The sequence below is a fragment of the Ranitomeya imitator genome, chromosome 4 (assembly GCF_032444005.1).
Source record: "Ranitomeya imitator isolate aRanImi1 chromosome 4, aRanImi1.pri, whole genome shotgun sequence".
Classification (NCBI taxonomy): domain Eukaryota; kingdom Metazoa; phylum Chordata; class Amphibia; order Anura; family Dendrobatidae; genus Ranitomeya; species Ranitomeya imitator.
In genome coordinates, this window is record NC_091285.1 from 715,913,696 (window position 1) to 715,938,188 (window position 24,493).

The following is a 24,493-nucleotide window of genomic DNA, read 5'->3' on the forward strand; positions in this document are numbered from 1 at the left end:
CACCAGTAACCTACTCCAGGGCCCACCGGTAACCAACTCCAGCACCTAACAGTAACCAACTACAGGACACACCAGTATCCAGCTCCAGAGCGCATCGATAACCAACTCCGTGACCCACCAGTAACCTACTCCAGGTCCCACCAGTAACCTACTCCAGGGCCCACCGATAACTAACTCCAGCGCCCACCAGTAACCAACTCCAAAGCCCACGGGTAACCAACTCCAGCGCCCACCAGTGAACAGCTCCAGGGCCCAGAAGTAACCAACTCCAGTGCCCACCGATAACCAACTCCATGAACCAGCAGTAACCTATTCCAGGGTCCACCGGTAACCAACTCCATGACCCACCAGTAACCAACTCCAGAGCCCACCAGTAACCAACTCCAGCGCCTAACAGTAACCAACTACAGGACACACCAGTAACCAGCTCCAGAGCCCATCGATAACCAACTCCAGGGCCCACAGGCAACCAACTCCAGGGCCCACCAGTAACCAAATCCAGGGCCCAGTAGTAACCTACTCCAGAGCCCACCAGTAACTTACTCCAGGACCCACCAGTAATGAACTCTAGGGCCCACCAGTAACCAACTCCAGGGCCCACTGACAGGAAAAAAATCTATGACCACCAGTAACCAACTCCAGGGCCGACCTATAACCAACTCCAGGGCCCACCAGTAACCTATTCCAGGGCTCACTAGTAACCTACTCCAGGGCCAACCAGCAACCAACTCCAGGGCCCACCAGTAACCAACTCCAGGGCCCACCGGCAACCAAATCCATGACCCACCAGTAACCAACTCCAGAGCCCACGGGTAACCAACTCCAGCACCCACCAGTAACTAACTCCAGGGCCCACCAGTAACCAGCTCCAGGGCCCACAAGTAACTGTCACGGTTCACAGGGAGGATAACTTTATTATCCCCACCACTCTCACCAATTTGTCATAAACCGGGGTTGTTTGGTTGCCCCTGGTTCTTTCTAAGGGGGATTTATCTATATCCCACTTCCCAGTTCCCATTTGGAACTTGCAGCTCTCTGGCACCACCCTTACCCTCAGGTCAGACCGGGTACTGTACCTAGGATAATTAGTCGCCAGAAATGCTACCTTCTATGTACTGGCTTTTTGACATGCTGCAGTGAGGGCAATATAACTACTTCCACTCAGGCGGGAACAATAATTATCAATGCCGCCGGTCACAACAAAGCCTCTCAATCACACAGGACAAATCCCGCTGCCACCAGCTCCGATTCCTTAATTATTAACGGGTCCGGAGCCAACCCAGATTAGTAGCATAATTCAATTCAGAGGACGTGACAGTTCGTTATAGAGCAAGGAGAGACAAGATAGTCTATTTTATATTTTACTCCAAAAAAAGGTAAGCAGTGTTTACAGAAGTATAAAAAGATATTATAAAGAAGACAAGTATCGTATGTACAGTACAGTTACAAATAAAATGGGATTAATGTTGAAAAACACTTACATTTCTCTATGCCATATAATTTCATGGCTGACCGTGTGATGTGGGGGATGAGTGAGCATATATCCAGATGCATCACACCCCTGTATAGCAGCTAGACCCCAGACAAAGACACGTGAGACTGCTGCTTCACTCACTTATTTCCTAGCCTAAAACCCAGGCACTCCCCCTGGGGTGACCTCACTTAGAGGTAGAAACCTCTGATTTACTTAGAGTTATGGCAACCATTTTTATGCCTAGCTTGCTGTATGAATCCCATATAGGAAAGACACAATGATCAGGATGTGCCCCGCATCAGGGGGATTCTTTTATGTGTAAATACGGTGTAATTACATGACCCGCTTATGGAAAAACCAGCTCTTTGCACTCGTTGGGTTTAGCTTCTAGCGATTTCAGGGAGTTATAGATCCCTCAATGGACATCCGGAATACATAATTCTTCTATCTCTAGCCCTTATTGGTGCCAATAGACATAACCTTCAGATAACAATAGAATCTCCTGCTTTCTGTACCAGTTTTAACCAGTACCAGGTGGGAGGGGGCGGAAGAGAAGGATAGCGAGACTTGTCTGTGGCAGCATAGAGCCATATGAATTCTGAGGGAGGGGGGAAATGAGGGGTTTTGGATTACACGCTCCGGAACAGTGAAAAGACGGGGGGAAGGGGAGGGGGGTGTTTGAAAAGCCATGGAACTTTTAGGTAAATAGTCAAACATGGCATATTCACATTATCGTGAGAGTAACCAACTCCAGAGCCCACCAGAAACCAGCTCCACGGCCCACAAGTAACCAGTTCCAGAGCCCACCAGTAACCACCTCCACGGCCCACAAGTAACCAGTTCCAGAGTCCACCAGTAACCAACTCCAGAGCCCACCAGTAACCACCTCCACGGCCCACAAGTAACCAGTTCCAGAGCCCACCGGTAACCAACTCTAGGCCTTACTTTTCAGCTACATGTAACTTTGACATGATCTTCAATCACAGATTTATATAACAATGATCTGATTGTTAATGAATAAGACACCGCCTCTGACTTTACACAGTGATCAATGTATATAGTGTCCAGTACTGCTCATATAGCAGGGTAGTGGCTTCCGGAGGATTCTCCTGATGGCCTGTGGGCCAGTCCAAGACTGCTGATAATGAACGCATAGATTCTATGACGATATATCCTCGGAGGTAATGATGCACCATGAACGGTGATGACAGCAGCCAAAACGCAGCAGATCCTGGGTTTGGAATGTACAAGTTGTCTTGCAGGTTCCCGACACCACAAACCACCACAGGGACAAACACAGAACTGAATGAGGTCACTAAAGTGACAGATCTGCCCCCTCCAGACTTCTCTATATCCTCTAACCTACTCTGCCACATTCAGACTCCTATATCTCATTCCAGACATCTGTCTCCTACTATACTCCTCTTTCTCCTTCTGACTCCTCTGTCTCCTTTCAGACTCCTCTGCCCCGTTCCAGACCCATCTGTCCTCTCGTATATTTGTCTATATCCTCCAGACTACTCTTTCCTCATCCACACTTCTCTTTCTCCTCCGGACTTCTCTGTCTCCTCCTATACTTCTTTCTGCTCCAGTCTCCTCCTATACTTCTCTTTCTCCTCCGGACTCCTCTGTCTTGTCCTATTCTTCTCTTTCTCCTCCGGACTCCTCCTATACTTCTTTCTCCTCTGGACTCCTCTGTCTTGTTCTATACTTCTTTCTTCTTCGGACTCCTCTGTCTTGTCCTATTCTTCTTTCTCCTCCCGACTCTTCAGTCTCCTCTTAAACTTCTCTTTCACCTCCAGACTCCACTGTTTTGTCCAATACATCTCTTTCTCCTCTGGACTTCTGTCTCCTCCTATACTTCTCTTTCTTCTCTGAACTCCTCTGTCTCCTCCTATACTTCTTTCTCCTCCGGACTCCTCTGTCTTGTCTTGTCCTATTCTTCTCTTTCTCCTCCGTACTCCTCTGTCTCCTCCTATACCCCTATACCCCTCTTTCTCCTCTGGACTCCTTTGTCTTGTTCTATACTTCTTTCTCCTTTGGACTCCTCTGTCTTGTCCTATTCTTCTTTCTCCTCCCGACTCTTCTGTCTCCTCTTATACTTCTCTTTCACCTCCAGACTCTGCTGTTTTGTCCTATACTTCTTTCTCCTCCAAACTCCTGTCTCCTCCTATACTTCTCTTTCTCCTTCGGACTCCTCTGTCTCCTCCTACACTTCTTTTTCTTATCTGGACTCATCGGTCTCCTCCTATACTTCTTTCTCCTCCGGACTCCTCTTTCCTCCTCCACACTTCTGTGTCTCCTTCCAGACTCCTCTGTCTTTTCCAATGCTTCTTTCTCCTCTGGACTCCTCAGTCTCCTCTTATACTTCTCTTTCTCCTTCAAACTTCTCTGTCCTCCTCCAGATTCCTCTGTCTCTTTACAGACTCATCTGTCCCCTTGCAGACACATCTGTCCTCTCCTATACTTCCCTTTCTCCTCGAGACTCCTCTTTCCTTAACCACACTCCTCTATGCTCCTCCACACTTCTCTATCGTCTCCTTCCAGACCATACTGTCTTTTCCATAATTCCTTGTTTCTACTAGACCCTTTTGTGTCTATTCAGACTCCTCTGTCTTCCTCCTCACTTTTCTGTTTCCATTTGCCTCTTCTCTTTGCTGGAGATGCAGGCTCGGACTGGCCCATGGGGTAATAGGTGAATAACCCGGTGGGCCCTTGCCCCTTACATCAGCAGTGTCGGGCTCAGGACACTCAATATGTGTAAAGACATGGGCAGCATTTCACTTTTTAACAATCTTCTCTATGTATCAATAAATAGAAGCAGAGGCAATCTTGTGAGCAGGGGTCAGGTAGTATTGCTTGTTGCAGTGGGCTCCCAGAATCAATGTCACTGGTGGGCGTTTGGAATTCCAGTCCGACATTCTCCAGACTCTACTGTGCCATACACACTCCTCTGTCAGCGACAGACATGTTTGTCTCTTCCAGACTCTTTGGTTCCCCTCCAGAACTCTGTTTCCTCCAGGCTACTTTGTTTTCCTCCATTTCCATAATTCCTCTGACCCTTCTGTTTCCTCCAGACCCCTCTGTTCCCTGCATATTTCCCTGTTTCTTCCAGATCCTTCTAACTCCATTCAGAACCTTCCGTCTTCCTCTAGAGCCTTTTATTTTCTTGTTTTCTCCAGGCTTTGTTTCCCCTCCAGACTCCTCTTTCTCCTGAGACACCTTAATAGACTCTTCCTTCTAAACATCTATGTCCTCCTCCGAACTCCTCTTTCTCCTGAGACACCCTACTGGACTCTTCCTTCTAAACATCTATGTCCTCCTCCGGACTCCTCTTTGCTCTTCAAGCTCTTCTGTCCTCTGCAAAACCCTTTATCTCTCAAAAAGTTTCACTTCACACTCCTCTGTCCCTTCTAAACTTCTCTCTGCTCCATACTCCCATGTCACCATCCAGACTTCCATGTACCCTTCAAAACTCAGTGGTCTCCATTCAGACCCGCATGTCTGTTCTTCTTGAGACAACTCTATGCATTCTAGACTCTCTTCTAGTCTGCGGCTGGACAGTCTTCTGCCATCTGTTCCCTGCAAAACTCTGTGTCCCGCTAAACTCTATGTCCTGTTTCCACTCTCCTCACCCCCATACTTGTCTAAATTACTGTCATGCATACAGCTGTCCATCATCAGACTCCTCTCTTCTCCACCAGACTCCTGTGTCCTCCACTAGACTCCACTGTCTTCTATTAGACCTCTCTCTTTCCTTTTCTAGAGACCACTTTTCCTTTTCAGATTTCTCTGCTCCTCCAAGACATATCTTCCTGATTATATCTTTTTGTCTCCTCCAGGCTCCTCAACATAAACTCCTCTGCTCCCTCTACATTCTTTTTCATCCTCCAGACCCCTCTATCCTCATCCAGACCCATCTGTCCTCATCCAGACCCCTCTGTCCTCATCCAGACTTCTTTGGTCCTTCCCAGACTGTTCTTCTAACCCCAAATACATCTTCTCCTGCAGACCCTTCCCTCCTCTCTAGACTCCTCTGCTCTCGTCAGAGACCTCATACCTTTCGGAAATCTCTTCTCCATACACCTCTCCTCCTGACAGACACCAACGCACAAAATCCGCATAAAAAATGTGCAGATTTTGACCTGCATTTTCTGCCAAGAGATACAGAATCCGCACAGAAAATTCAACAGGCAAATCCGCAACGTGTGCACATACCCTTAAAGACTCTTCTGTCTTCTCCAGAATCGTAATACTAGCCTACACACTAACCCTAGCCCTAACACCAATCCTAGCCCTAACACCAATCCTAGCCCTAACACCAATCCTAGCCCTAACACCAATCCTAGCCCTAACACCAATCCTAGCCCTAACACCAATCCTAGCCCTGACACTAATCCTAGCTCGAATACTAATCCTAGCCAAAACACCAATCCTATCTCTAACAATAATCCTAGCCCTATCACTAATCCTAGCCCTCGCTGGAGAGCTGTCTGTGTGACAGCTCTCCAGCGACCAAACAGCGACGCTGCAGCGATCGACATCGTTGTCGGTATCGCTGCAGCGTCGCTTAGTGTGACGGTACCTTTAGGGCTAGGATTAGTGTTAGGGCTAGGATTAGTGTTAGGGCTAGGATTAGTGTTAGGGCTAGGATTAGTGTTAGGGCTAGGATTAGTGTTAGGGCTAGGATTAGTGTTAGGGCTCATACTCACCTGCGAGAAACTCGGATAAGTCTCGCACGTCAATACCCGCGCTGCTGCCGGCACTCAGGAGCGGAGCGTGCTGCTGCATGTATTCCTATGCGGTGATAGGACTAAGATTAGTGTTAGAGATAGGACTAAGATTAGTGTTAGAGATGGTACCTTTAGACTAATCCTATCACTAATCTTAGTCCTATCACTAATCTTGGTCCTATCACTAATCTTAGTCCTATCACTAATCTTAGTCCTATCACTAATCTTAGTCCTATCACTAATCTTAGTCCTATCACTAATTCAAGCCATAACACTAATTCTAGCCCTGTCCCTAATCCAGTCCCTAAGGGCTCATACTCACCTGTGAGAAACTCGGATGAGTCTCGCACGTCAATACCCGGCACTGCACCCGGAACTCAGATCGGAGCGTGCGGCCGCATAGGAATACATGCAGCAGCACGCTCCGCTCCTGAGTGCCGGCAGCAGCGCGGGTATTGACGTGCGAGACTTATCCGAGTTTCTCGCAGGTGAGTATGAGCCCTAACACTAATCCTAGCCCTAACACTAATCCTAGCCCTAACACTAATCCTAGCCCTAACACTAATCCTAGCCCTAACACTAATCCTAGCCCTAAAGGTACCGTCACACTTAGCGACGCTGCAGCGATACCGACAACGATCCGGATCGCTGCAGCGTCGCTGTTTGGTCGCTGGAGAGCTGTCACACAGACAGCTCTCCAGGGACCAACGATGCCGGTAACCAGGGTAAACATCGGGTAACTAAGCGCAGAGCCGCGCTTAGTAACCCGATGTTTACCCTGGTTACCATCCTAAAAGTAAAAAAAACAAACACTACATACTTACCTACAGCAGTCTGTCCTCCAGCGCTGTGCTCTGCACTCCTCCTGTACTGTCTGTGTGAGCACAGCGGCCGGAAAGCAGAGCGGTGACGTCACCGCTCTGCTTTCCGGCTGACCGATGCTCACAGCCAGTACAGGAGGAGTGCAGAGCACAGCGCTGGAGTACAGACGGCTGTAGGTAAGTATGTAGTGTTTGTTTTTTTTACTTTTAGGATGGTAACCAGGGTAAACATCGGGTTACTAAGCGCGGCCCTGCGCTTAGTTACCCGATGTTTACCCTGGTTACCAGTGAAGACATCGCTGAATCGGTGTCACACACGCCGATTCAGCGATGTCTGCGGGGAGTCCAGCGACGAAATAAAGTTCTGGACTTTCTTCCCCGACCAGCGACAGCACAGCAGGGGCCTGATCGCTGCTGCCTGTCACACTGGACGATATCGCTAGCGAGGACGCTGCAACGTCACGGATCGCTAGCGATATCGTCTAGTGTGACGGTACCCTAACACTAATCCTAGCCCTAACACTAATCCTAGCCCTAACACTAATCCTAGCCCTAACACTAATCCTAGCCCTAACACTAATCCTAGCCCTAACACTAATCCTAGCTGTGATGGTGTGATACGTTATGTGGGTATCATTTTGTGAATATTTATATTTTACTGATTTCCATAGTGTTCTCTTGTTGCCCTGTATCATTCTGTGTATTCCCCATATTGTCTAGAGTCTCTATTACCTTCCAAAAGGCTGATAATTGAATTAGCCCACTAAGGGTACCGTCACACAGTGGCATTTTGATCGCTACGACGGCACGATTTGTGACGTTCCAGTGATATATCCGTGAGGTTCCAGCGATCTCGCTGTGTCTGACACGCTCCTGCGATCAGGGACCCCGCTGAGAATCGTACGTCGTAGCAGATCGTTTGAAACTTTCTTTCGTCGTCTAGTTTCCCGCTGTGGCGGCATGATCGCATGGTGTAACAAAGGTGTGCACGATATTGTATACGATGTGCGCATAGTAACCAACGGCTTTTACATCGCACATACGTCATGAAATTATCGCTCCAGCGTCGTACATTGCAAAGTGTGACAGCAGTCTACGACGCTGGAGCGATATTGTTACGATGCTGGAGCGTCACGGATCGTGCCGTCGTAGCGATCAAAATGCCACTGTGTGACGGTACCCTTACTGTCTGCAGCCTGACTGTATCTATGCCTCTTGATGACCCCCTGTAGTGCCTTAATCCCCGAGGCACCTTTGTCAGGTCTGGGAAGCCTGAAAACCACCCTAACCTGTCTGATTACCCCTGGACATAGGGAGGGGGCTGGGGAGGACAGGAGCTGGGAAGTCAGTTCCTGTGTGGTGAGGATGGTGTGAACACAGCACATCAGAGAGAAAGGGAAGTTTATGGATTTTTTATCCTCTGTGTGCTGGATTATTGGACTCTCATCTCCTTGGACATTTTATCCTGTTACTGAACTGCATTCGTGTTCTGGACTATTGAATCCTCAGTGTGGTGGATCGTATATGGACCTTTTAGTTTTGCCTATAATAAAGGTCTTGGGATTGTTCACACTTCCCTCGCTCTGATTGTGTGGTATCGAAGACGTACCCCATGACACTAGCCCTAACACTAATTCTAGCTCTTACACTAACTCAAGCCATAACACTATTCCTAGCCCTATCCCTAATCCTGTCCCTAACACTAATCCTATCCCTTAAGGTACCTTCACACTGAACAACATTACAACGATAACGATAGCGATCCGTGATGTTGCAGCGTCCTGGATAGCGATCTCGTTGTGTTTGACACGCAGCCGCGATCTGGATCCTGCTGTGACATCGCTGGTCGGAGCTAGAAGGCCAGAACTTTATTTCATCGCTGCATCACCCGCTGACATCGCTGGATCGGCGTGTGTGACGCCGATCCAGCGATGTATTCACTGGTAACCAGGGTAAATATCGGGTTACTAAGCGCAGGGCCGCGCTTAGTAACCCGATGTTTACCCTGGTTACCATTGTAAATGTAAAAAAAAACCCACTACATACTTACATTCCGGTGTCTGTCAGGTCCCTCGCCGTCAACTTCCCGCACTGACTGTGACTGTTTTTTTTTTTTTTTACATTTACAATGGTAACCAGGGTAAACATCGGGTTACTAAGCGTGGCCCTGTGCTTAGTAACCCGATGTTTACCCTGGTTACCCGGGGACTTCAGCATCGTTGGTCGCTGGAGAGCTGTCTGTATGACAGCTCTCCAGCGACCACACAAGGACTTTCCAACGATCACGGCCAGGTCGTATCGCTGGTCGTGATCGTTGGAAAGTTGCTGAGTGTGACGGTACCTTTACACTAATTATAGCTGTTATACACTATTCCTAGGCCTAACCCTAATCCTGTCCCTAATACTAATCCTATCCCTAACACTAATCCCAGCCCAAACACTGATCCCAGCCCTAACTCTAATCCCAGCCCTAACTCTAATCCCAGCCCTAACACTAATCTTAGCCCTATCCCTAATCCTAGCCCTAACATTAATCTTAGCCCTGTCCCTAATCCTAGCCCTAACACTGATCCTAGCCCTAACACTGATCCTAGCTCTAATACTAATCCTATCCCTAACACAAATCCCAGCCCTAACACAGATCCCAGCCCTAATACTAATCCTATCCCTAACACAAATCCCAGCCCTAGCAGTGATCCCAGCCCTAGCAGTGATCCCAGCCCTAGCAGTGATCCCAGCCCTAACACAGATCCCAGCCCTAACACAGATCCCAGCCCTAGCAGTGATCCCAGCCCTAGCAGTGATCCCAGCCCTAGCAGTGATCCCAGCCCTAGCAGTGATCCCAGCCCTAGCAGTGATCCCAGCCCTAACACTGATCCCAGCCCTAACACTGATCCCAGCCCTAACACTGATCCCAGCCCTAACACTGATCCCAGCCCTAACACTGATCCCAGCCCTAACACTGATCCCAGCCCTAACACTGATCCCAGCCCTAGCAGTGATCCCAGCCCTAGCAGTGATCCCAGCCCTAGCAGTGATCCCAGCCCTAACACTGATCCCAGCCCTAACACTGATCCCAGCCCTAACACTGATCCCAGCCCTAACACTGATCCCAGCCCTAACACTGATCCCAGCCCTAACACTGATCCCAGCCCTAACACTGATCCCAGCCCTAACACTGATCCCAGCCCTAACACTGATCCCAGCCCTAACACTGATCCCAGCCCTAACACTGATCCCAGCCCTAACACTGATCCCAGCCCTAACACTGATCCCAGCCCTAGCAGTGATCCCAGCCCTAGCAGTGATCCCAGCCCTAGCAGTGATCCCAGCCCTAGCAGTGATCCCAGCCCTAGCAGTGATCCCAGCCCTAGCAGTGATCCCAGCCCTAACACTGATCCCAGCCCTAACACTGATCCCAGCCCTAACACTGATCCCAGCCCTAACACTGATCCCAGCCCTAACACTGATCCCAGCCCTAACACTGATCCCAGCCCTAACACAGATCCCAGCCCTAACACAGATCCCAGCCCTAGCAGTGATCCCAGCCCTAGCAGTGATCCCAGCCCTAGCAGTGATCCCAGCCCTAACACTGATCCCAGCCCTAACACTGATCCCAGCCCTAACACTGATCCCAGCCCTAACACTGATCCCAGCCCTAACACTGATCCCAGCCCTAACACTGATCCCAGCCCTAACACTGATCCCAGCCCTAACACTGATCCCAGCCCTAACACAGATCCCAGCCCTAACACAGATCCCAGCCCTAGCAGTGATCCCAGCCCTAGCAGTGATCCCAGCCCTAACACTGATCCCAGCCCTAACACTGATCCCAGCCCTAACACTGATCCCAGCCCTAACACTGATCCCAGCCCTAACACTGATCCCAGCCCTAACACTGATCCCAGCCCTAACACAGATCCCAGCCCTAACACAGATCCCAGCCCTAGCAGTGATCCCAGCCCTAGCAGTGATCCCAGCCCTAGCAGTGATCCCAGCCCTAGCAGTGATCCCAGCCCTAGCAGTGATCCCAGCCCTAACACTGATCCCAGCCCTAACACTGATCCCAGCCCTAACACTGATCCCAGCCCTAACACTGATCCCAGCCCTAACACTGATCCCAGCCCTAACACTGATCCCAGCCCTAACACAGATCCCAGCCCTAACACAGATCCCAGCCCTAGCAGTGATCCCAGCCCTAGCAGTGATCCCAGCCCTAACACTGATCCCAGCCCTAACACTGATCCCAGCCCTAACACTGATCCCAGCCCTAACACTGATCCCAGCCCTAACACTGATCCCAGCCCTAACACTGATCCCAGCCCTAACACTGATCCCAGCCCTAACACTGATCCCAGCCCTAACACTGATCCCAGCCCTAACACTGATCCCAGCCCTAACACTGATCCTAGCCCTAATCCTAGATATGTTCTGTTCCGTGTACATGGGGTTGCGGAAACATCGTGGGCTGTAGATTATTGTCGGATCTGGCACGTATCTCCTCCCGGATCCTGGTGCAGAACCTGTGTGTAATCTGACATGTGCACACGTAACGTTATATGGCAGCCATAGAGGGGGAGGGGTGGTATAAAGCTGCAGGACGGGGTCGGGGGTCCCATACAGTGTGAACTGTCCTGATTATTGTATATTTTGACAATGAAGGTGCAGATAGGTTTTCACAGCGCTGTGATCGTGTGTCTGTTTCCCCCTCCCTCGTTATATGACCCCCGGACCATCCCTCCCTGTATATAAGGCAGGCGATGTACCGAGCTGTCACATCACCCACCGGCCAGTGGCACCGCACACCGGGTAAGAGCTGCTGTATACATGATAGAGGCTCACGCCTGTACATTATATACTGTGTATTACACAGACTCCTCACCTTATATATCATTATACACTGCATATTACACCGCGTCACCCCTGCACTGTACATTATACACTGCATATTACACCGCGTCACCCCTGCACTGTACATTATATACAGAATATTACACCATCACCCCTGCACTGTACATTATATACTGTATATTACACTGTCACCCCTGCACTGTACATTATACACTGTATATTACACCATCACCCCTGCACACTACACTATACACTGTATATTACACCGTCACCCTGCACTGTACATTATACACTGTATATTACACTGTCACCCCTGCACACTACACTATACACTGTATATTACACCGTCACCCTGCACTGTACATTATATACTGTGTATTACACACTCCTCACCTTATATATCGTTATATACTGTATATTACAGTCACCCCTGCACTGTACATTATACACTGTATATTACACCGTCACCCCTGCACTGTACATTATACACTGTATATTACACCGTCACCCCTGCACTGTACATTATACACTGTATATTACACCGTCACCCTGCACTGTACATTATACACTGCATATTACACCGTCACCCCTGCACTGTACATTATACACTGTATATTACACCGTCACCCCTGCACTGTACATTATACACTGTATATTACACCGTCACCCTGCACTGTACATTATACACTGCATATTAGACAATCACCCCTGCACTGTACATTATACACTGTATATTACACCGTCACCCCTGCACTGTACATTATACACTGTATATTACACAATCACCCCTGCACTGTACATTATACACTGTATGTTACACCGTCACCCCTGCACTGTACATTATACACTGTATATTACACCGTCACCCCTGCACTGTACATTATACACTGTATATTACCCTGTCACCCCTGCACTGTACATTATATACTGTGTATTACACCGTCACCCCTGCACTGTACATTATACACTGCGTATTACACAATCACCCCTGCACTGTACATTATACACTGTATATTACACCGTCACCCCTGCACTGTACATTATACACTGTATATTACACCGTCACCCTGCACTGTACATTATACACTGTATATTACACCGTCACCCCTGCACTGTACATTATACACTGTATATTACACCGTCACCCCTGCACAGTACATTATACTCTGTATATTACACCGTCACCCCTGCACTGTACATTATACACTGTATATTACACCGTCACCCCTGCACTGTACATTATATACTGTATATTACACCGTCACCCCTGCACTGTACATTATATACTGTATATTAGTTACCCTGCACTGTACATTATATACTGTATATTACACCGTCACCCCTGCACTGTACATTATATACTGTATATTAGTTACCCTGCACTGTACATTATATACTGTATATTACACCGTCACCCCTGCACTGTACATTATATACTGTATATTAGTTACCCTGCACTGTACATTATATACTGTATATTACACCGTCACCCCTGCACTGTACATTATATACTGTATATTACACCGTCACCCCTGCACTGTACATTATATACTGTATATTAGTTACCCTGCACTGTACATTATATACTGTATATTACACCGTCACCCCTGCACTGTACATTATACACTGTATATTACACCGTCACCCCTGCACTGTACATTATATACTGTATATTACAGTTACCCTGCACTGTACATTATACACTGTGTATTACACCGTCACCCCTGCACTGTACATTATACACTGTATATTACACCGTCAGCCCTGCACTGTACATTATACACTGTATATTACACCGTCACCCCTGCACTGTACATTATACACTGTATATTACACCGTCACCCTGCACTGTACATTATACACTGTATATTACACCGTCACCCTGCACAGTACATTATACTCTGTATATTACACCGTCACCCCTGCACTGTACATTATACACTGTATATTACACCGTCACCCTGCACAGTACATTATACTCTGTATATTACACCGTCACCCCTGCACTGTACATTATACACTGTATATTACACCGTCACCCTGCACTGTACATTATACACTGTATATTACACAGGTCCCAGTAGTGTATGGATTGTGGACTGGCCCTATATGATATGGCCATAGTCACAGTCCTGGTGACCTTTCCCTTTGACTATAATTGTCCTGACCTTTATCTGTCTCCAGTGACTTTTACGCCGGCTATTTATAAATCTCTCGAGATAATTCTAGATACAAATTAAAATACCTCACGTAGAACCCGAGAGCCACACGTACTGCACCGGCATGATGTGCAGAATCAGTGTATAGCGGTATTATAAGTGTCATGTGACCAGTGTATATCGGTATTATTACAGTCATGTGATCAGTGTATATCGGTATTATTACAGTCATGTGATCAGTGTATATCGGTATTACAGTCATGTGATCAGTGTATATCGGTATTATTACAGTCATGTGATCAGTGTATATCGGTATTACAGTCATGTGATCAGTGTATATCAGTATTATTACAGTCATGTGATCAGTGTATATCGGTATTATTAGTCATGTGATCAGTGTATATCGGTATTATTACAGTCATGTGATCAGTGTATATCGGTATTATTACAGTCATGTGATCAGTGTATATCGGTATTATTACAGTCATGTGATCAGTGTATATCGGTATTATTACAGTCATGTGATCAGTGTATATCGGTATTATTACAGTCATGTGATCAGTGTATATCGGTATTATTACAGTCATGTGATCAGTGTATATCGGTATTATTACAGTCATGTGATCAGTGTATATCGGTATTACAGTCATGTGATCAGTGTATATCGGTATTATTACAGTCATGTGATCAGTGTATATCGGTATTACAGTCATGTGATGAGTGTATATCGGTATTATTACAGTCATGTGATCAGTGTATATCGGTATTATTAGTCATGTGATCAGTGTATATCTGTATTATTACAGTCATGTGACCAGTGTATATCGGTATTATTACAGTCATGTGATCAGTGTATATCGGTATTATTACAGTCATGTGATCAGTGTATATCGGTATTATTAGTGTCATGTGATCAGTGTATATTGGTATTAGTGTCATGTATCAGTGTATATCGGTATTATTAGTGTCATGTGATCAGTGTATATCGGTATTACTACAGTCATGTGATCAGTGTATATCTGTATTAGTCATGTGATCAGTGTATATCGGTATTAGTCATGTGATCAGTGTATATCGGTATTATTACAGTCATGTGATCAGTGTATATCGGTATTAATACAGTCATGTGATCAGTGTATATCGGTATTATTACAGTCATGTGATCAGTGTATATCGGTATTATTACAGTCATGTGATCAGTGTATATCGGTATTATTACAGTCATGTGATCAGTGTATATCGGTATTACTACAGTCATGTGACCAGTGTATATCGGTATTATTACAGTCATGTGATCAGTGTATATTGGTATTAGTGTCATGTGATCAGTGTATATCGGTATTATTAGTGTCATGTGATCAGTGTATATCGGTATTATTAGTGTCATGTGATCAGTGTATATCGGTATTACTACAGTCATGTGATCAGTGTATATTGGTATTAGTCATGTGATCAGTGTATATCGGTTATTAGTCATGTGATCAGTGTATATCGGTATTATTACAGTCATGTGATCAGTGTATATCGGTATTATTACAGTCATGTGATCAGTGTATATCTGTATTACTACAGTCATGTGACCAGTGTATATCGGTATTATTACAGTCATGTGATCAGTGTATATCGGTATTATTAGAGTCATGTGATCAGTGTATATCGGTATTACTACAGTCATGTGACCAGTGTATATCGGTATTATTACAGTCATGTGATCAGTGTACATCGGTATTAGTGTCATGTGACCAGTGTATATCGGTATTATTACAGTCATGTGATCAGTGTATATCGGTATTATTAGTCATGTGATCAGTGTATATCGGTATTATTACAGTCATGTGATCAGTGTATATCGGTATTATTACAGTCATGTGATCAGTGTATATCGGTATTAGTGTCATGTGACCAGTGTATATCGGTATTACTACAGTAATGTGACCAGTGTATATCGGTATTAGTGTCATGTGACCAGTGTATATCGGTATTACTACAGTAATGTGACCAGTGTATATCGGTATTAGTGTCATGTGACCAGTGTATATCGGTATTACTACAGTAATGTGACCAGTGTATATCGGTATTATCACAGTCATGTGATCAGTGTATATCGGTATTACTACAGTCATGTGACCAGTGTATATCGGTATTATTACAGTCATGTGATCAGTGTATATCGGTATTATTAGTCATGTGATCAGTGTATATCGGTATTATTACAGTCATGTCATCAGTGTATATCGGTATTATTACAGTCATGTGATCAGTGTATATCGGTATTATTAGTCATGTGATCAGTGTATATCGGTATTATTACAGTCATGTGATCAGTGTATATCGGTATTATTACAGTCATGTGATCAGTGTATATCGGTATTACTACAGTCATGTGACCAGTGTATATCGGTATTATTACAGTCATGTGATCAGTGTATATCGGTATTATTACAGTCATGTGATCAGTGTATATCGGTATTAGTGTCATGTGACCAGTGTATATCGGTATTACTACAGTAATGTGACCAGTGTATATCGGTATTAGTGTCATGTGACCAGTGTATATCGGTATTACTACAGTAATGTGACCAGTATATATCGGTATTATTACAGTCATGTGATCAGTGTATATCGGTATTACTACAGTCATGTGATCAGTGTATATCGGTATTATTAGTCATGTGATCAGTGTATATCGGTATTATTACAGTCATGTGATCAGTGTATATCGGTATTATTACAGTCATGTGATCAGTGTATATCGGTATTATTAGTCATGTGACCAGTGTATATCGGTATTACTACAGTAATGTGACCAGTGTATATCGGTATTATTAGTCATGTGATCAGTGTATATCGGTATTATTACAGTCATGTGATCAGTGTATATCGGTATTATTACAGTCATGTGATCAGTGTATATTGGTATTATTACTGTCATGTGATCAGTGTATATCGGTATTATTACAGTCATGTGATCAGTGTATATCGGTATTATTAGTGTCATGTGGTCAGTGTATATCGGTATTATTGCAGTCATGTGATCAGTGTATATCGGTATTATTAGTGTCATGTGATCAGCGTATATCGTTATTTTATGTCATAAGCCAAAAAAAGAAGAAACAAAGCAGCACCGTAAAGCCCGCACACTACACCAAGAATAGCAATATATCAAACTTTTTTGGGTACATAAACACAGCAAAAAACATAAAACATAAGTAAAAACAAGACAACCCCCCACTCATGGACCCCCAACAGATAAAACATCCATAGCACGTGGGAAATCACAATCAGTACATAGTATGATGATACAAGCATAAATCAACAATAACAATAATATATCCCACTATGCATATATAGAAGATGCAAATACACCTGTGATAACAAGTAGGCAGGATCCCCTATAACAATCAGCTGACGAAGCCGTACGGGTTACGGCGATACGCGTTGGGTCGCACCCCGCTCCTGGTTCCCTCTGGGGCCCCCTTTGGTGGGTATCTTCCTTCTCATTTTGGTCCTCATTAGGATTCTGACTCCGGGCTTTGGGCTTTCTCTGCACACACGATGGGGTTGTGATTCGCACCCATTCGTTGGTGCTAGCCTCGATATTTGTTCTTATATGGACTGTGGCACTTTATAGATCTATTATTTAGCCTGGGGCATTCCGGACGTGGGACGGTCCGCTATTCTTTTCTGTCCCATCTGGACTTATACTGGCCATTTGACCAACCATATATCTTATGATTATTATAGGGGATCCTGCCTACTTGTTATCACAGGTGTATTTGCATCTTCTATATATGCATAGTGGGATATATTATTGTTATTGTTGATTTATGCTTGTATCATCATACTATATACTGATTGTGATTTCCCACGTGCTATGGATGTTTTATCTGTTGGGGGTCCATGAGTGGGGTGTTGTCTTGTTTTTACTTATGTTTTATGTTTTTTGCTGTGTTTATGTACCCAATAAAGTTTGATATATTGCTATTCTTGGTGTAGTGTGCGGGCTTTACGGTAATGCTTTGCTTCTTCTTTCTTTGGCTTATGTCGTTTTATGCTACCGGTCCTTTTGCACCTCCCCTTTGTATATGCAGATTATAGCTGTGCACCTTGTCCCATTTTTTGCGTTACTTTAAGTCATGTGATCATTGTATATCAATATTTTTGCAGTCATATGATCAGTGTATATCGGTATTATTACAGTCATGTGATCAGTGTATATCGTTATTTTTACAGTCATGTGATCACTGTCTCCCCTCATTTCTCCTCCTTTTGTTCCTCTTCAGGGCATTATGTCTATTCAGAAGATTCATGCTCGGGAGATCCTGGACTCCAGGGGTAACCCTACTGTAGAGGTGGACCTGTACACCGAGAAAGGTGCGTGTTCCTGAGGTGTGAGGCTGATTGCAGAGCAGCACAGATTATTTCAGGAGAGGTGCGCTGATCCTTTGAGAGGTCACAGATTGAGAATTACATATTTGAAGCGTCCCCAGCAGCAGAGAGTATGTCAGGAGATAGATTGCTAGCAGCTGAGCAGTTTCTTATCCTGTGTCCTCAGGGATGTTTCGGGCTGCGGTCCCCAGCGGAGCCTCCACAGGAATCTATGAGGCCCTGGAGCTGAGAGATGGCGACAAATCACGATATTTGGGGAAAGGTGAGGCCATTATACTGAAACTCATCCAAGAAGATCTACCCATCCTCCCCACATGTTCTGTAATCACAACTACTCCCAACAGGTGTCCAGAAGGCCGTGGAGCACATCAACAAGACTATTGTCCCCGCTGTACTAGAGAAGGTAAGCGACAGCGCCACAAACACACTGTGGTCAGGTGTCTGATGGTCCAGTTTATGGTGGTCATGGGTCTAATGGACTGGTGTATGGTGGTCATAGGTCTGATGGACAGTTGTATGGTGGTCAAGGGTCTGATGATCCAGTGTATAGTGGTTAGGGGTCTGATGGTCCAGTGTATGGTGGTATGGGGTCTAATGGTCCAGAGTATAGTGATCAAAAGTCTGATGGTCCAGAGTATAGGGCTCATGGGTCTGATTGTCCAGAGTATATTAGTCAGGGGTCTGATGGTCCTGTGTATGGTGGTCAGGGGTCTGACGGTCCAGAGTATAGTGGTCTGGGGTCTGATGGTCCAGTGTATGGTCGCCATGGGTCTGATGGACTGGTGTATGGTGGTCAGGGGTCTGATGGACTGGTGTATGGTGATCCAGGGTCTGATGATGCAGTGTATGGTGGTCAGCGGTTGGATGATCCAGTGTATGGTGGTCATGGGTCTGATGGTCCAGTTTATAGTGGTTAAGGGTCTTATGGTCCAGTGTATAAGTGGTCAGGGGTCTGATGGTCTAATGTATGGTGGTCAGGGGTCTGTTGGTCCAGAGTTTAGTGGTCAGGGGTCTGATGGACAAGTGTATGGTGGTCACGAGTCTGATGGTCCAGAGTATAGTGGTCAAGGATCTGATGGTCCAGAGTATGGTGGTCAGGGGTCTGATTGTCCAGACTATGGTGGTCAGGGGTCTGATGGACTGTTGTATGGTGGTCAGGGGTCCGATGGACTGGTGTATGGTGGTCAGGAGTCTGATGGTCCGCTGTATGGTATTCAGGGGTATGATGGTCCAATGTATGGTGGTCAGGGGTCTGATGGTCCAGAGTATAGTGGTCCGGGGTCTGATGGACTGGTTTATGGTGGGTAGGGGTCTGATGGTTCAATGCTTGGTGGTCAGGGGTCTGATGGTCCAGAGTATAGTGTATAGTGGTCAAGGGTCTGATGGTCCAGAGTATAGTGGTCAGGGGTCTGATGGTCAAGAGTATAGTGTTCAGGGGTCTGATGGTCCAGTTTATGGTGATCATGGGTCTGATGATCTGGTGTATGGTGGTCAGGGGCCTGATGGACTGGTGTACGTTGGTCAATGGTCTGCTGGTCCAAAGTATAGTGGTGAGGGGTCTGACGGTCCAGAGTATAGTGGTCAGGGGTCTGATGGACTGGTGTATCGTGGATAGGGTCTGGTATGTAGTGGTCAGGGGTTTGAATGTTTGGTGTATGGTTTTCAGTGGTCTGATGGTCAGGAATATGGTGGTCAGGAGTCCGAGGGTCTGGTATATGTCTCGCCCTGGACCTCGGGATAAATGTTGTGATGATTGTATATGGACCACCCTCCAGTAAATGGGGGGGCTGTAGATTGGGGTAGGATTTTACATGTTTGGGTTCTGTGCCTGTAGAAACTCAGTGTTGTGGAGCAGGAGAAGATCGATAAACTGATGCTGGAACTGGATGGGACTGAGAACAAATGTAAGTATGAAAAGTAAAGAAATGTGAGAGGCGAGACATCTGTGGGGGGAAAATCTGATTTTCCTCTTTTGTTTAAGCTAAGTTTGGTGCTAACGCAATCCTGGGGGTGTCCCTGGCCGTGTGCAAGGCTGGCGCAGCGGAGAAGGGGGTCCCCCTCTACAGGCATATTGCTGACCTCGCAGGAAACCCCGATATTATTCTTCCCGTCCCTGTGAGTATTCAGCATCACATTCCCCAAAAATAATACCATCCCCATTTCCTTAGTTACTCCCTCTACATTCCCCCGTCTCCTCAGTCTCTCTCGTTCCTCTGTCTCCTCATTTTCTCTCTCTCCATCCCCAATTTCCTCATTCTATCTCTCTGTCCTCCCGTCACCTAATTCTATCTCTCTGTCCTCCCGAATCCTCATTCTCTCTCTCGGTCTCTTGTCTCCTCATTCTCTCTCTGTCCCCGGTCTCCTTATTCTCTCTCTCCATCCCACAATCTCCTTGTCCTCTTTGTTACGTCGTCTCCTCATTCTGTCTCTACATTCTGCCGTCTCCTCACTCTGTCTGTTTGTCCTCCCGTCTCCTCATTCTATATGTTCGTCCTCCCATCTCCTCATTCTCTCTCTCTCCATCACTTCATCTCCTCATTCTCTTCTCCCTGTCTCCTCATTCTATCTCCCCATCCTCATTATCTCTCTATCCCTCTCATTATTTTTTCTCAGTCCCCCGTCTCCTCATTCTCTCTCCTCACCCCGTCTCTTCAATCTCTCTCCCTGTCTCCTCATTCTATCTCTCTATCCTCATTATCTCTCTATCCCTCATCTCCTCATTCTTTCTCCGTCCCCCATCTCCTCATTCTCTCTCTATGACCCATCTCCTTATTCTCTCTCTCTCCATCCCACCATCTCCTTGTCCACTTCGTCACCCCGTTTCCTCATTCTGTCTCTGCATCCTCTCGTCTCCTCACTCTGTCTCTCTGTCCTCCCGTCTCCTCATTCTATCTGTTCTTCCTCCCATCTCCTCATTCTCTCTCTCTCTCTCTCCATCACCCCGTCTCCTCATTCTATCTCTCCATCCTCCCGTCTCCTCATTCTCTCTGTCCTCCTGTCTCCTCATTCTCACTCTCCGTGCCCATCTCCTCATTCTCTCTCTCTCTGTACTCCAGTCCCCTTTTTTTCTCTCTCCATTCCCTATCTCCTTTTTCTCTCTCTCCATTTCTCCATCTTCTCATCCTCTCTGTCCTCCCATCTCCTCATCCTCTCTCCGTCCCCCATCTCCTCAATATCTCTATCTGTTCCTTCAGCTCCTCATTTTTTCTTTCTCCATCCCACCATCTCCTTGTCCTCTTCGTCCCCCCGTTTCCTCATTGTCTCTCTATCCCTCATCTCATTCTTTTTCCGTCCCTCCCCGTCTTTTCATGCTCTCGCTCCCCGTCTTCTCATCTCTCCTCACCCCATCTCCTCATTCTTTGTCCCCCCGTCTTCTCATCCTCTCTCTCCGTCCCTCCATCTCCTCATTCTCTCTCTCCGTCCCCTCATTCTCTCTCTCTGTCGCGTCTCCTTATTCTCTCTCTCCATCCCACCATCTCCTTGTCCTCTTCGTCACCCCTCCTCTTTCTCTCTCTGTCACCCCATCTCCTTATTCTCTCTCTCCGTCCCCTCGTCTCCTCATCCTCTGTCTCCACATCCGTCCGTCTCCTCTCTCTCTCGCTCCCCCCAACTCCTCATCCTCTATCTTTCCATTCCCCATCTCCTCATGCTCTCTCTGTACCCTGTCTCCTCATTGTCTTTTGCACCGCCGTCTTCTCATTCTCTCTCTTCCCGTTCCCTGTCTCCTCCTCTCTCCCTCTCTCATCCCCATATCTTCTCATCCTCTTTCTGTCCGTCCCCGTCTCGTTATCATCTCTCTCCATCCCATCATCTCCTTATCCTCACTTTCCCCAACCCTCATCATCTCTCTCCCTGTCCCCTCGTCTCCTCATTCTCTCTCCGTCAGATCGTCTCCTCATTTTCTCTCTCCCTGTCCCTGTCTCCTAGTTCCCCATCTCATAATTTATCTCCCTGTCTCCTCATTCTCTCTTGTCCTGTCTCATCATCCCCTCTCTTCTCATCTGTCCGTCGCCTCTCTCTCGCCCCCCCCAACTCCTCATCCTCTCTCTCTTCATCCCTTATCCTCTATCTCTCTGTCCCCCATCTCCTCATGCTTTCTCTCCCTGTTCCTGTTTCCTCTCTTCTCTCTCTCTATCCCCCGTCTCCTCAATCGTTCTCCGTCCCCCGTTTCCTCGCTCTCTCTCCCCGTCCTCCGTCTCCTCATTCTCTCTCTGCCCTCATCTGCTCATTCTCTCTCCATCCCCATCTCATCCTCGCTCTCTCCATCCACCCATCTACCTCATCCTCTCTCTCTCTGTCCCCCGCCTCCTCTTCTCTCTCTCTGTCCCGACGTCTCCTCATCCTCTCTCTGTCCCACCTCCTCATCCACTCTCTCCCTGTCCCTATTTCCTCATCCTCTCTGTCCTCTCATCTCTTCAGCCTCTCTCCCCATTCCTTGTCTCCTCATTCTTTCTCTGTCCCCCATCTCCTCATCATTTCTCTCCCCGTTCCTCATCTCCTCATTCTCTGTCCCCCGTCTTCTCATTCTTTCTCCATCTCCCGTCTCCTCATGCTCTCTCTCCATCTCCTTATCCTCTCTCTCGTTCCCCCTTCTCCTCGTTCTCTATCGTCTTTCCGTCTCATCCTCTCTCTCTCCGTCCTCCTGTCTCATCCTCTCTCTGTCCCCCCCTGTCATCCTCTCTTCACGCCCCCTTCTCCTCATGCTCTCTCTCCCCAATCTCCTAATCCTCTCTCTGGACCCTGTCTCCTCATTCTCTTTTGCACCCATCTTCTCATTCTCTCTTTCCGTTCCGTCTCCTCGCCTCTCTCCCTCCCCACATCTTCTCATCCTCTTTCTGTCCATCCCCGTCTCGATATCCTCTCTCTCCAGCTCATCATCTCCTCATCCTCACTCTCCCCTACCCCATCTCCTCATAATTTATCTCCACGTCTCCTCATTCTCTCTGTCCCCGTGTCCTCATTCTTTCTCCGTCCCCCATCTCCTCATCCTTTCTCTCCCCCGTTCCTCATCTCCTCATTCTCTCTGTCCACGTCTTCTCTTTATTTCTCCGTCCCCATCTCCTCATGCTCTCTCTCTCCATCTCCTTCTCCTCATTCTCTATCGTCTCTCCGTCTCATCCTCTCTCTCCGTCCTCCCATCTCATCCTCTCTCTGGATCGCCCCCACGTAAGGGCAATGGGGTACTCGGTACCGGGTCCTTCAGTTCCCTCAGCGAGGATGTCAAGGTGGCCAGACCTGGACCGTGGTCCTATGAGGGGCGCCCAATAAAAGGCAGAGTTCGTAGATAACGGTAGTGTTCGTGACGCCACCTGTGGTATTTGGTCAGGGTGACCGACGCTGCTTAGGGGTCCGCTGGGGTGATGGAATGGCAGCTAGATGGTATACCTACCCACAGGTGAAGTATGTCCCCAGGGCTTCCCAGAAGTGTAGATGTTGATGGTGGATGGTGCAAGGCGCGGTGAATAACGAGGACACAATGGGTGCAGTCTCTTTACCTTTACTGAAGGCTTCGGCATCCACAGTCCAGAGTGCCGGATGACAGGGTAGGCAGAGTCCGGCCGGTCTGATGGCAATTCCAGAGTCCCCTTATCCAGGTGGAAATCAATAGCCTTCCCCTTGAGCACAGTAAAGTAGTAGGTCCCTACTTGCATTAGCTACCATAAGGTCCTCACTGTTGTTACTTCTCTCTCTCTGTCCCCCAGATGGATAGGACAAACCCGTATGACGGTGATGGCCTGAGGCTATTTTATAGGGACCCTAGTGACGCCCCCTCCTCCGCGATGCCACCGTGTCTGCTTAGGTGTTTAGGTCGGACAGCCAACTTGGAATTGACTGCCCTGCCGGTCTCTGAAGTAAAGCGTAGAGTCTATTACTCCCTCGGTGTTCCGGCCACCGGATCTGCACTTCAGAAAGAGGCAGCCTTCTTCTAGCTGGTCTCCCACTGATGTTTCACTCCTGTTGCTATGACTTCTGTGCTCACTCCCTATGGCACACTTCCTTTTGTGTCCTTTCTTAGGAGGCTGCTGCATGGGTTGCAGGCGCAGCTCCGTGTCCTTCTTTCCTATT

At 47.1% G+C, this 24,493-nt stretch overlaps 1 protein-coding gene across 1 annotated transcript in view; it reads left to right on the forward strand.

The window, feature by feature from the left end:
- The first annotated feature begins 11,784 nt into the window (after positions 1 to 11,784).
- LOC138677410 (beta-enolase) overlaps positions 11,785 to 24,493 on the forward strand; it is a 36,260-nt gene continuing 23,551 nt past the window's right edge. The window contains exons 1-6 of the mRNA XM_069767513.1: positions 11,785 to 11,837; positions 18,322 to 18,412; positions 18,594 to 18,689; positions 18,772 to 18,830; positions 20,262 to 20,331; positions 20,409 to 20,542. Of these exons, the coding sequence (XP_069623614.1) occupies positions 18,328 to 18,412; positions 18,594 to 18,689; positions 18,772 to 18,830; positions 20,262 to 20,331; positions 20,409 to 20,542 (444 nt within the window). The 5' untranslated portion in view covers positions 11,785 to 11,837; positions 18,322 to 18,327. The remainder of the gene's footprint in view (positions 11,838 to 18,321; positions 18,413 to 18,593; positions 18,690 to 18,771; positions 18,831 to 20,261; positions 20,332 to 20,408; positions 20,543 to 24,493) is intronic.